We start from the raw sequence: 13,110 nt of genomic DNA on the forward strand, positions 1-13,110 counted from the left end.
AACAAAAAACCCAAAAACAAAACAAACTGTGTCTTGCAGCTCCAGCTAAAAGAAACCCGTTTTCTTTGAAACATGCATCTGAATTTTTTTAAATTTTCTTAACTTATTTGATGAGATGACTTCAGCTCTCTCCAGGCTCTGGCGAGGGACCAGTGGCGAGGATGTCCCAGAGCTGTAGCATTTTGTCTTTAACTGTTGCCAGCAGAATGAAACCCACTCTGAGGCTCCCTGTGCTGGGGCCTGGATGAGTGAATGAGGCTTCCAGCCCCAGGTGCAGGACTTGCTCTCTAAAAGTCACCCTTCTCTCACTCATCTTGCACTTCCGTGTCCTGCTGTGGACTTGCAGTCAGTACTTTGCTTGCAGGGTGGTCAGAGCTGCTGAGCTCGTGCATAAACCTGGAGCCTTGCAGGAGCTCCTGGGGATCCTTGTGTCCCTTCCTGGGGGGCTGAATGCCCTGGGCAGACTCTGCCCGGCTCCAGTGAGGTTACTGTGGTGGCACCCTTTCTGTGCGGGATCTCTTTGCTATGGTAGCTGCAACTCTCTGTTCTTCATCAGGTCACCCCCACCTGGCCCCCTCCCTCCCAGAGCTGATTTCTTTCTCATCTGTACTTTTTTTGTTCTTGGGTATTTGTGTTTTTGGTGTATCTTTGCTTCTTCTTAACTGTAATAGATGTACACTTCAAATAAATGCTTCAAATTAAAAGGCTTTTAAGTTAAGGGATGCCTTTTCCATAGTCTAGTTAATTGGTGCATCCAATGATTGCTGCTATAAACCTGCAGAGTCTCATTTAAATCTCTGTATTTATGTAACGTACAGTTAGGGTCCAATCGTGTCTGTCCTTGGCTATTGGCCTGTGTGAGGCTGAGCTGAAATCACGCCAGCCTGCCTTCTGGCTCGTGGGTTGCTCCTCCCCCAGCATTGGGAGCACAGTAACTTTTGGGTGCTCGCCTGCTAGAGGCAGCTTGGCTTTGCTTTCGCCTTCAGGCTGACGCAGGAGGCCAACTTGGCTGGCTGCAGAGAAGGGCACAGGAAAAAACCCACAGCAGCTCCTCCAAGGAGGGAGCGCACTGGTCTCCAGAGGAAAGGCTCAGCCTGCGGTGGGCAGGGGCATGAGGGTCACAGGCAAATTTTAACTGGGGGCCGCATTCCTGTGGGCTCATCTGTCCATGCCAGAGGCCTCAAGAATCTTATTTTGAGAGGGACCAGACAGCTCTCTCCTTCATCCTTGTTTTGTCTTATTTATGGAGAGCACAGGGAGGAAGCGTCCTGCATGGTGCTGGGGAGAGCTCGCTGGCTTCAGTGGAGGTTGGAGCAGGCTGTGTGCTGCGACAGGGGTGGAGAGGAGACCCCTGTCACTAACAAATACTGGAAGTCTGCACTAGCCCCGTGGATTGCTGAGGTTCATGCTGCCCAGATTAATGCCAATTTACTAACTGCAAATGAACGTATTAAATGGAAACTATTAAAGAAATCTATTTTAAAGAAATGAGTGGAGATGTCTTTCTTTGCAGTCCCTTTGCCAAAGCTGTTAACAACCCTCCCTCTGCCCTGCAGGACTGTAGGGAGGGGGTTTTGTATGTTCTCCCCCAGGGTGTGTGTTTTTTACATTCAGCCCTCCACCCTCACCCCTCAGGTCTGGTCCCCTACAGGGGAGAGAGCTGAAGGGGGGCAGTGGGGAGGGAAAAGGAAAGAGCTCTTACCAAAACCCACCGAAAGCCTGGAGCAAGCCAGGGCAAGAGAGCAGGGCGAGGGGAGGCCTGTGCCTGTCTCCTGCCCCTACCTGGCTGTTGAAAATAGCCCCAGCTTGCCCCCCACCTCTCCAGCAGTAGACCCCTGTGACGGAGACAACGGAGCAAGTCCTGGCAGATCTACGTTTATTCATGCGGTGCAAAGCTGGCAGTGACTGTTGCAGCCATTTGCCTCCAACATACAGCAGGCAGCTGGGCTTCTGCTACTCGTGCTGGCAAAAAAACGAAAAGGGCTTTGATGAGAGCCTGGGCCTGGTGGCAGGGAGCACTCTGCCACCTTTCAGGTCTTGGCAACAGTGGCAGGTGAGGACAGCAGCACCAGGCACAACGAGGCTGTGGGCTGTACAGTGGCTCCTCTGACTCCAGGGGTAGCAGAAGCCCCTGCCCTGCTTTTCCCTCCCCATGGCTGGCTGGGCTTACCTTGGAAGTGATGACCTCCCTGGTGCGGGCACGCAGCTTGTTGACCTGCGTCTCGGCGATGTCAGCACGCTCCTCGGCATCATCCAGCTCGTGCTGCACCTTGCGGTACTTGACCAGGTTGGAGTTGGCCTGCTGCTCCTAGATGGGGTGAGGAGAGGTGGATGTTTGGGGCACAGCCAGGACACCAGGCTGTGAGCTCCCCATGCCAACCTCATGGCCCCTTTCCCTTGCAGCCATCTCAGGCAGCCCTGGGGAAGGCCAGCACTTGTCCTCTGCCCCAGGAGAGCAGTGGTGGGGACAGGCACTTACCGCCTCCTCAAACTGGCGTTTGTAGCTCTTGACCTTGCTTTGCAGCTTGTCGATCAGGTCCTGCATCCGTGTCAGGTTCTTCCGGTCTTCCTCGGCCTACAAGTGCCCTGGCCCCATTAGCAGTACTCCAACAGACACACCCCCCCCCCCCCCAGCCTTTATCCAGGAGTCCCAGTGGTGCCGGGGCCCTTCACACATAGAGAGTACCAAGCCGCCCCACCGAGCCAGGCACCAGCCCCATATCCCCCTGGTCTCCCATCATTCCCCACCACATAGGGGTGCCACCAAAGGGGCAAGACAGAGAGCAGGTGGTGGATGTTGGGACAGGGAGAAGCTTGTCCTGCCCTTGTCGGTCCCAGCACAGCACCCAGAAGGCAGCAGGGCTGGGCTGGGCTGGGCTGGAGTGGGATGTTGGATAACACAAGGATCTGAGCACAGGGAGAGTTGGCCCAAGTCCTGCTGGGCTGGAGCTGCGCCTGGTGCTGCCATACCTGGTAGCTCAGCTCCTTGATCCTCCGCTCATACTTGCGAATGCCCTTCTGGGCTTCCGCCATCTTCTTCTGCTCCATATCCAGCTCTCCCTCCAGCTCCCGCACCTGTGGGTGGATAGAGGCCAGCTCAGCACTCTGCTCCCTAGTGCCAGCACCAGCTGAGGTCAAATCACTTTCCCCAGATCACAGTAGCCACAGCCAAGGCTAAGCCACCCCAAGCAAAGGCATGGAGCCAGCCCTAGGTTTGCAGGTCCTCAGGGACTGTCCCTCACTGCCCACAGTCCCCCTGTGGCAGTCTGGCCCCAGAAGGATGGGACAATGCCAGTGCCCTGCAAAGCCTGGTGCTACAGGGCCTGGGGCAGTGCCAGGAGCCTGCTCCTAGGTGGTACAGCCAGCGATCTGCCCCTGCCAACTCACCCTGGCCTCCAGCTTCTGGATCTGCTTCTTGCCCCCCTTGAGAGCAATCTGCTCTGCTTCGTCCAGGCGCATCTGCAAGTCCTTGATGGTCTGCTCCATGTTCTTCTTCATCCGCTCCAGGTGTGCACTCGTGTCCTGCTCCTTCTTCAGCTCTTCTGCCATCATGGCAGCCTGCAAGGCCAAGAGCACAGAGGCATCACCACAAGGCCAGGCAGCCCTGCCAGACACAGGAGTCAATGGAGAAGTTCTGAGACCTTCCCTTCTCCTCCCACCCACCAGTCCCACAGGGTGCTGGGCACCCTTCCCAAACCATACAGCACCATCCCCACTGCACTCTTACATCCGTGATAGCCTTCTTCGCCTTCTCCTCAGCGTTACGGCACTCCTGCACCGCGTCCTCCACCTCGCTGCTCAGCTGTGAGATGTCAGTCTCCAGCTTCTTCTTTTGGTTGATTAAGCCCGTGTTCTGCGGACAGAGCAGGGCGGTGCCACAGGGACCAGCCATTCACCATGGCTGACGGCCCCACTGCCAGACAGACTCCTACTGATTCAGTGACAGCAGAGACCTGGGATCCAGTGGTCCCTCACCTGGGAATGGAGCAGATTGACCCTCTCAGTGGCCTCCAGCAGCTCCTGCTCTGCCAGCTTCCTGCTCCTCTCTGCTTGCTCCAGTGCTGCCCGCAGCTCCTCCACCTCTGCCAGCAGCAGGTTGTTGCGGCGCTCCAGGGCAGCTGCCTGCTCCTTCAGGTCATCATTGTGGCGTTGAGTGTCATCCAACTCAATTTGCAGGTCCTGCCGGGCAATACGGGGTCAGTGGGGACAGGAGGGAGGCAGGGCTGACAGCAGGGACAGCACTGAATCTGTCCCACCCACAGCCATCCAACCTTGATCTGGGCCTGGAGCTGGCGGCCCAGTTTCTGGAACTCAGCAGCCTGGCGATTGGCATGGCTTAGCTGGATCTCCATCTCGTTCAGGTCTCCCTCCATCTTCTTCCTCAGGCGAACAGCCTCGTTCTTGGCCCGGGCCTCTGCATCCAGAGTGGCCTGCATGGAGTCCATGGCACGCTGGTGGTTGCGCCTGCGGGAGGGATGATGCATCAGCCCCATCCACCCAGGGACACCCAGTCTGTGGCAGCCCTGTCACGGCCATAGTACCAGCTCTGCCCCTGCCATAATGGCCCAGCCTGTCCCCTCTCCACACACACCTCAGGTTCTCAAACTCCTCGTCCTTCTCTGCCAGCTTCCTGTCCACATCAGCCTTTATCTGGTTCAGCTCCAGCTGGATGCGCAGCGTCTTGCTCTCCTCATGCTCCAGGGCTCCCTAGAGACAGCAGCAGCCATGAGAAGGTGGCCCCGGGGGGGAATCTCCCCAGCCACCCACCCCAGCTTGGCCTTGCCCCCCAGCCCAGAGCTATGGGGAGCAGGGCAGGTGGAGCCACCCCAATGCCTCGCTGTGGTTGCACAACCCGCATGAGCAGGGTGCAGAGGGGTTGCAGCCTGGCTCAGGACTGTCACCCTGCTAGTGCAGTGTGGGTTGCTGCTCCGGCAGCATCCAACCAGAGCTGCAGGGTGGGCCAGTGGCTCTCGAGGACAGTGGGGAGGTGCAAGCTTCAGTGGGAAACAAGGACCCACCTCAGCCTCCTCCAGAGCTGCCTGGATATCGCTCTTCTCACTCTCCAGGGCTTTCTTCAGCTTCTCCAGCTCATGGATGGTTTTGCCACTCAGACTGATCTGGTCAGTCAGATCGGCAATTTCCTCTGGCAGGGACAGAAGGGCGTTTGGTCAGGAACGAGTTTGTGGGGCCAGCCCTGTGCAGGTGACTTCCCCATCTCCCTGCCCAGGCTCAACTGATGTCCCCCCAGCCCCGTGGAGAGCAGCTGAGGTTGTGTTTGGGGACATTTCTGCAGTCTGGCTGAAGGAGAGGACAGGGAGAGGCATTAAGGACCCATGGAGACCTGCTTGTCCAAGAGCAACACCTCCAAGCCAGTGTCATGCCACAGCCATGGCACTCCTGGCAGCAAAACACGCACCACTTGCAAACAAGTACCAAGTGACACTGCCTGTCTGCCCAGAATGCCCCCAGCAAGAGGGCAGGACACATGCTAGCTTCCTGGCTGGGCTGCTGCATCTCTCCAAGGAGGAAATGGGCCAGGCTTGGCTGAGGAGAAAGGTCTGCTCCCTGCCTACAAGGGACCCCCATCCCACCACATGGCTGAGGACAGGGGACCCACAGGCTGCCTGTGAGAGCAGGACACTGAGTCCAAGGGGAAAGCTTGAGCCCAGTCCTACCCTGCAGGTTCTTGTTCTCCCTCTTGAGGGTCTCCAGGTTGTCCAGGGACTCCTCATAGGCATTCTTGAGCTTGAAGAGCTCTGTGCTCAAGCTGCGTGACTCCTTCTGTGATGCCTCCAGCTCTGCCTGGGTCTCCTCATACTTCTGCTTCCACTCAGCCAGGATCCTGTCAAAGTTGCGCTGCTTCTTGTCCAGGGCAGCACAGGCCGAGTTGGCGCGCTCCAGGTCCACCGAGAGGTCCTCAATCTCTGTCTGCAGACGGTGCTTGGTCTTTTCCAGCGAGGAGCACTTGGCATGGGCAGCCTCCACTGCCTCCTCTGCCTCCTGCAGTCGGATGGCCAGCTTCTTCCTGTCGATGGCAGCAAGGGATGAGTGCTCCCAGCCCAAGTGTCATCCCACCCCGCTGCTCTAAAGGACGAGAGGCCACAGCCTGCCCAAACAGCCTCAAGTCCGTGCAGGAGGATGCAGTCTTACTGTGGGTTCTGGGAGAGCTGCATCTTTGAATGGAAGCATGCCCCCTGCAAGGAACAGACTCCTGCCATGAGACTCACTTGGCTTCCTCCAGCTCCTCTGTCCTCTGGATGGCATCTGTCTCATACTTGGTTCTCCACTGGGCCACTTCTGCATTGGCCTTGGACAAGTTCCTCTGGAGCTCACTCTTAGCCTCCACTTCCTCCTCATACTGCTCCCGCAGCAGGTCACAGTCGTGCCGGGAGGCTTGCAGGGCATGGGCCAGGGCGTTCTTGCTCTGAGGAAGGGAAAGCTCATGAGAGGAGCAGCTGGCTCCAGGACATCGGCCATGGAGTGGGATTAGGGGCAGCGGGAGGGAACTTCTATTTTTCCCAGGCTAAGAGCTGCCCTTAGGGCTCCTGTGTGCAGGGTATGTCCCTCCTCCCCAGTCCAAGAATCTGGGCCACTGCCACAGTGGGACACATGTCCCATTCCCCGAGATCTGTGTCATTCAGAGATCAGCCATGCCCTAGAAGCCTCACCTTGGTCTCTTCCTCCAGCTGCCTCTTGAGTTCCTCAATGTTCTGTGTGAATGAGGCCTTGCCACGGCTCAGCTGGTTGATGAAGGACTCCTTCTCCTCCAGCAGCCGACTAAGCTCCCCTGGGTTCAAATAGAGCCAAAACAGCTACTTTGGGGCCTAAGGGCTGCAACCTGCATTAGCCCACAACTCCCACAGCCTGTGGCCTTCAGCTGCATGGAGACCTCCAGCAGCCCCAGCTGTATCCCCACGCAGGCAAGCTGGGGCCCATGGGCAGAGGTGCACACCAGCAGCCAAAGGCAAAGTAAGCCAGCTAGGAAGCCCCTCCTGGGCACATCCCCCAGCACAACTAGCATCGCCAGAGAGGTCCTCTTCCCTGCTAAGCCACAGGGCACCTCTGCAAGGCCTGAGTGGACGCACAACGTGGACATCCCACAGCCCTCCACTCCAGATGGAGCTCCTGCTATTTTTTTCTTTGTCCATGGGAGAAGCAGGACAGTCTGACCAGCTGAACCACAGCTCCACCACTCAGATGCCCCAGTGCAAGACCAGCCCCACAGCAGCCACGTGTCTGTCCCCTGGCTGCCACCCCCACCTACCATTCTCGGTCTGCAGCCTGCCCCTCTGCGTGCTCACGTCAGCCAGCTGTCGCTGCAGCTCATCCACTTTGGACTTGGCCTCGCTCAGCTGGTCCTCATAGGTGCGGCACAGCTTCTCGGCATTGGCCTGCACGCACCAAGCAAAGCCTGTGTGAGACCCAGCTCTGCCCGGAGAGCACCATTATCCCAGGAGGGGCTCAGCGACTGCATCACCCTGGGACCTCACTGCCCTGCTCAGCTGATCCCACGTGCACACAAGGCAGAGAGCAGGAGCCTGCCAGAGCTCTCGTGTCTCTGCTAAGCTAACAGTGGCTCTCTGCAGTCAGTCTCCCAGGAAATGTCTTCCCAGATCCTCCAGACTTGACTAGGGCAAGCAAAGCATCCTGCAAGCACTGCCACAGTGACATAGGGACAAGCTATACCTAGTGAAAAAGAGGGACTTGGCCATGGCAAAGACCTCCCTAGGACAACATCACATGGACATGGCTGTGCTGAACACACTGCAACCAGTTGCATTGATGTTCACAGAAGAGATGAATCTGCCCCACACAAAACCAGTGCCCACCTTGTTCTTGGTGAGGTATTCAATGTTGGATGACAGATCATCCACCTCCATCTTCATCTCGCTCTTCTCCTTCTCCAGCTTCTGCTTGACACGCTGCAGGTTGTCAATCTGCTCGCTCAGCTCTGCCACGCTATCTGCATGCTTTTTCCGCAGGGCAGCCGCCGTGGACTCATGCTGCAGGGTTGCCTCCTCCAGGTCCCGCCGCAGCTTCAGGAATTCTGCTTCCCGCTTCTTGTTCATCTCCAGCTGCGTGGCCGTTGCCCCACCAGCCTCCTCCAGCCGCTCACTCAGCTCCTCCAGCTCCCGTGACACTTCTGCCCGCTGCTTCTCCACCTTGGCTCTGGCAGCACGCTCAGCCTCGAGTTCCTCCTCCAGCTCCTCAATGCGGGCCTGGCAGAAAAAGGCAGATGCTTCAAGCACCAGGTGAAGCTCCAGCATCCTTACTCTCCACAATGGAGCAAGGTGTCTCCTCTGATACTGGGGAGCAACAAGCCACCAGTCTGGAGCAAACGCTTGGGTTGTGTTGGGATTCTTGGAGGCAGGCATGCCTGGTGCTTCTTGGTAGCATGTTTTGCAGAGCTCCTGCTCTCCTCTGTACCCTGCCATCAGGATCCAGGCTGATACTAGCTTCTTTTCAGTGGGAACCGCCATGTAAACAGCCTGAATCTGGGGGCCTGACTCTGATAGGAAGAAGCCCAACATACTAGATTTGGATCTTCAGAGTTTGGGCACTGGACAGAGAACTACATCCTAGAAGCTGTTCCTCATGCTGGTACTAGTATTCACCTCAATAGACCATTCTTTAATTTTCAGTCCACCGCATTTTGGCAGAGGGCTTTGCTTCTGCTAACAATGCCAGCTTTTTTCATCACTCTTCTGCCAAGGAGACACCCCCGTGCTCAGAGAGGGACTGGCCCATGCAGATTCCCCAGCACATTACATCTGATGGAAATTTAGGATTCCTGGATTGTGAGAGCAGTTCTTCCCACCATACCTGGAGCTCCTTGATCTTCTTCTGCAGCTGAGCCTCAGTCACTTGCCCATCTTCAATCCTTGAATTCAGTTGACTGATTTCAAAGTCTTTCCTGTACAGAAGGCAGGCAGAGCCTCTGGTCAGACAAACACTGTCCTGCCAAGTCCCTCTGGCTCCTGAAGCCAGAGGAAGATTGTTCCCTGCACCATAACACCCAGGGCCAGAGGACAAATGCACACACACAGGAGAGGGACTGCAGGGATAAGAAGCAATGCATGGACTGCTCTGAGGGAGGGTTGGAGTGGCCAAACTGGCAGACAACCTGGCTCTGAAGTTTTCCCTATGAGATCCCTAGGTGTTGTTCTCCAGTTCCCCCACGAGAATAGGACATGGGTGGCGAAGTCTGTACTTGTAGCTGAGGTCCCAGCTCTGAGTTAGGATCCTGCCAGGCAAGTCTTTCCTCTCCAACCCCATGCATGGAGGAAGGTCTATAGCACCTTGGTCTATTAGTCTGTGCAGCTGACAAGCTCCTCAGCATCTCTGCATAGTGCCCAGCAAAACTAAGACCTCATTTTGCCTGGATTGATCACACCAGCAATGCTGACATCCCAGCAGCCCCTGCGGAGGCCACATGTCCACTTGATTTAGAGGTGGGCATTGGCCTGGCAGAGTAAGCACGCAGCCCAGGCACATATCACACACTTACTTTTTGAGTTTCTCCTCCAGCTGCTGTTTGTCATTCTCCAGATCCATTACAGACTCTTGTGTCAACTTCAGGTCTCCTTCAAGCTTCCTCTTTGCTCTTTCCAGGTCCATGCGGACTTTCTTTTCTTGTTCAAGAGAGCTTTCCAGCTGGAGAATGAAGAAAGACAGGATAGGGAGGGAAAGGAGTTTCTGTAACCCCAACTTTCTCCATGTCCGTTGCTGTGGGAACTTCACCCAGCCCTGAGAGCCAGAGCTATTTCCTACCTGGCCTCCAGTCCCATTCCCTCAGCCCAGGACTGCTCTCCATGAGGTACTCTAGACCACCCCTTGGTTCAGGGGCAGTTTGTCAGTGGGGTTATTCATCAACTGGCCATATTAAATGTGGATCTGATAACAATCCCACCCTCCAGATCCCACTCAGGGACAGCCTTTGGGCTTTCCTGGAGGTGTGACTCTCTCACTTCACTGTCACTGGCCTATGACTCACATCATCCACTTGCTGCTCCAGTTTGACCTTGGCTTTGGTCAGTGTGTTGACCTTGTCTTCCTCAGCCTGCAGGTCATCCAGGGCCTGCTGATGTGCTTCTTGCAGTGCTTTCTTCTCTTTTGTCAGCTTGGCAATGATCTCATCCAGAGCAGCCATCTCTTCAATCAGGTTTTTAACCTAGATCAGTGAGGTCAAAAATTGAACACATCTTCTCAGAGAGAGGGGATGCAAAGCTAATACAGCAGCCCGACCCACAAAAGGCAGGAGTCCATGATCAACAGCAGTTTAGCACCACAGCAGCAGCCAGCCCCTCTCTCCTTGGCCAAGCTGGTTCCACCAGGTGGTTCGTCAATGCCCCAAATAATTTGCCATTGCACAGAACCGTTTGCTTATACCACTCCTGTGCAATGAGGCAGGACACCAGAGGGTTTTGCCCTCTCCCACACCTCTTTGCACTCTGCCCTGCCCCAGCTCCCACACACAAGCAGCCTTATCCCTGACGTTTCTCTTTGGTGCCCCCACATGCACTGAGGCCCCAGAGCAATGAGGCTGTACTCTGCAGGGAGGGTCAGTTACCTTATTCTCCGTGGCATGCTTCTCCTTCTCCACCTTGGCCAGCGTGATCTCTAGGTCATCGATGTCCTTCTTCAGCTCTGCACACTCATCCTCCAGCTTGCGTTTCTTGGCGGTGAGGTCTGAGTTCATCTCCTCCTCATCCTCCAGACGCTCTGTCAGCTCCTTCACCTTGGCTTCCAGCTGGATCTTGGACTTGATCAGCAGGTCACAGCGTTCCTCTGCATCTGCCAGGTTGTCTTGCTCCTGGGATGGGCACAGGAGAGCCTGGTCATCCACTGCCCCAAGAACATACCAGCAGGCTCTCAGCCATGCTATACTGGCCTAGAGCTGAAGCTCTCCTTGTGGAAGGGACAGAGCAATCCTGAGGTGCTCAGGTGCACAAAAACAAGACAGCTCCAGTCACTGCCCATTTTCAAAGTCCATGGGGCAACCACTAACACTAACCCAGGCCAAAGAGCTAATGGCAACTAAATCTTTCCAGAGGAAAGAAACACTGGAATGACACTTCCTGGCATAGAAATGGCACAGATTAGCCACAGTTTGGTGAGCAAATGTCACCATCCCTCCCACCCCCTTGTGAGGAGATCACCCTTTCCAGAGCCAGGGGAGCACGAATCACCACAGCAGCTCTGAGATGGCAAGTCTGTGATGTTGCTTCATGTTTGCACTCGAGTTTAACATTGCATTTCAAACAGATTGCAGCAATGAGGGGGTCTCAGAACTGTAAGAGGCTGAAGGAGGGATCTAGCATGCTCTGCTCCTTCTGTCCATGGACCCTGCACTATCTTTACACTTCCAGAGAGAGGGTGAGGCACTCACTGCCTGCAGCTGGAGAGCCAGGTCATTCTTCTCCTGGATCATGGAGACCTGCTTCTCTTCCAGTTCCTTCCTCTTAGCCTCTGACTTCTCCAGAGCCTCCTTCAGCTTCTGGAACTCCTCCTTCAGGTTGGCCATTTCCTTCTCAGTCTGAGCAGACTTGAGTAAAGGCTTAATCTTGAAGAACAGCTTCATCCAGGACCAATTCTTGACAGCATTGAAGGCCCGGATGTTCCACTGGATGGTATAGAGGGCTTCCCTGGAGGGAATGGGTCACAGCATCATCATGGGTGTAGATGCCCTATGTCCCATCCTCACTGCAGCAGAGACCTGGCTTTTGCAGGCCTGGACATGGCTCTATTCTCCACCAGCTGGACAAATGGCAGTATGTTGAATGAATGGCACATTGTCTGCACAGTGTAATGGCCCTAGTGGGATGGTGTGTCCTGGCTTTCAAGTCTCTTCACTCCGCATCCCTCTGAATCTTTCAGTGGAAACCAAAGGCTCCCCCCACCTAGATACACTGACCCTACCAGGCCTATGTCAGACCTCTTACTGGTCTGCCTCCTTCCCTTCAGGACAGGGCTGTACTCAACCACCAGCAGCCATAGTCAAGCCCCACAGGTCAAGCACACTGAAATGTGCAGAAGGAACAAGGAGACACACAAAGTTCTGCCTCTTCCCCCCCACAACTCTACCTCCTGCTGATGATCTTCTGATATTCAATGCGCATGAGGTGCCCACGGAGTCTGGCCTGCAGCATGGTCAGGATCTTGGCCAGGCGCTCATCTCGCATCTCTTCCAGCATGCCCAACAAACCAGCCTTGAAAAACACCTGCAGGCAAGAGAGGGAGAACACAGTCAACAGCAGAGGGGACAGAGGGCCCAGGGGTAACATAACCTGTCAGGCAGACCTGGGCTACATGAGGCCCAAAGCAGGGATCCACAGAACAGCAAGGGCTACACACTGTGGGTTTAGGTGCCCTCCCTGCACAGACAAACACCCACACTCTGCACTGGTTGGAGGTGCACCCACACAAGGCACAGGCACAGCTGGGCACCAGATCTTCCTGCCCTGAGCAGACTGCATTCCCCAGTGGGGACTAGCTGCTGTGCTGGGTGGTATGAGGTCAGGCAGCAGTGACCTTCTGCTCAGACCTGCTTCTTCCCAGCCTGCCTCTTCCTATGCCCTCCTCAATCCCTTCAAGGGCCACATGCAACCTGCAGAGTGCAGGGCTTCAGCAGGGCTGTGGCCAGGCAGAGAGCAAGCTGGGCACAGAGAGCAAACTTGGATTGCAGAGAGACAGGAGGGGCAATGTCCCCCAAGGACCAGCTGCCTGGTCTCACCTTGGTATGACCAAACTTGTACTGTGAGTGGTCCAGTTCAAGGGAGCTCAGCAGCTTCTCTGTGGCCTTCCTGCTGTCCACAAACTTGTCATCTGGAATGGCTGCTGGATTCAGGATACGGTAGCTGCATGGACAAAGTAGAGGGAGGACGTGCAAGAGAACCCCACGTGCACAGAGTTGATGGCTCTATCGTCATCCCTGTACCCCAGTCATGCCAGTTCCTCAATAGAAGCATGTCACTGCAGCACAAGCTGGAGCCATGTATGAACCAGGAGCTCCAGGGCACAGTGTGGGCTCTTCTGCAGGGCAGACACCAGGGAACCCTACCAGATCTTAGCCTGAACACAAGGAGGACTGTGCAGGAGGAGACCACTGGC

The 13,110-nt window shown here is 55.7% G+C and overlaps 1 protein-coding gene across 1 annotated transcript in view; it reads right to left on the reverse strand.

Moving 5' to 3' along the window:
* Positions 1-1,862: 1,862 nt before the first annotated feature.
* MYH7B (myosin heavy chain 7B) overlaps positions 1,863-13,110 on the reverse strand; it is a 28,732-nt gene continuing 17,484 nt past the window's right edge. The window contains exons 21-42 of the mRNA XM_049817415.1: positions 12,734-12,857; positions 12,085-12,221; positions 11,390-11,645; positions 10,571-10,813; positions 9,995-10,171; positions 9,509-9,654; positions 8,824-8,914; positions 7,830-8,219; positions 7,265-7,391; positions 6,669-6,787; positions 6,228-6,424; positions 5,676-6,025; positions 5,019-5,143; positions 4,592-4,707; positions 4,272-4,464; positions 3,976-4,179; positions 3,728-3,853; positions 3,388-3,558; positions 2,971-3,075; positions 2,480-2,575; positions 2,171-2,308; positions 1,863-1,962 (exon numbers count right to left, since the gene is read on the reverse strand). Of these exons, the coding sequence (XP_049673372.1) occupies positions 1,954-1,962; positions 2,171-2,308; positions 2,480-2,575; positions 2,971-3,075; positions 3,388-3,558; positions 3,728-3,853; positions 3,976-4,179; positions 4,272-4,464; positions 4,592-4,707; positions 5,019-5,143; positions 5,676-6,025; positions 6,228-6,424; positions 6,669-6,787; positions 7,265-7,391; positions 7,830-8,219; positions 8,824-8,914; positions 9,509-9,654; positions 9,995-10,171; positions 10,571-10,813; positions 11,390-11,645; positions 12,085-12,221; positions 12,734-12,857 (3,640 nt within the window). The 3' untranslated portion in view covers positions 1,863-1,953. The remainder of the gene's footprint in view (positions 1,963-2,170; positions 2,309-2,479; positions 2,576-2,970; positions 3,076-3,387; positions 3,559-3,727; positions 3,854-3,975; positions 4,180-4,271; positions 4,465-4,591; positions 4,708-5,018; positions 5,144-5,675; positions 6,026-6,227; positions 6,425-6,668; positions 6,788-7,264; positions 7,392-7,829; positions 8,220-8,823; positions 8,915-9,508; positions 9,655-9,994; positions 10,172-10,570; positions 10,814-11,389; positions 11,646-12,084; positions 12,222-12,733; positions 12,858-13,110) is intronic.

Source organism: Accipiter gentilis, chromosome 14 (assembly GCF_929443795.1).
Source record: "Accipiter gentilis chromosome 14, bAccGen1.1, whole genome shotgun sequence".
NCBI lineage: Eukaryota > Metazoa > Chordata > Aves > Accipitriformes > Accipitridae > Astur > Astur gentilis.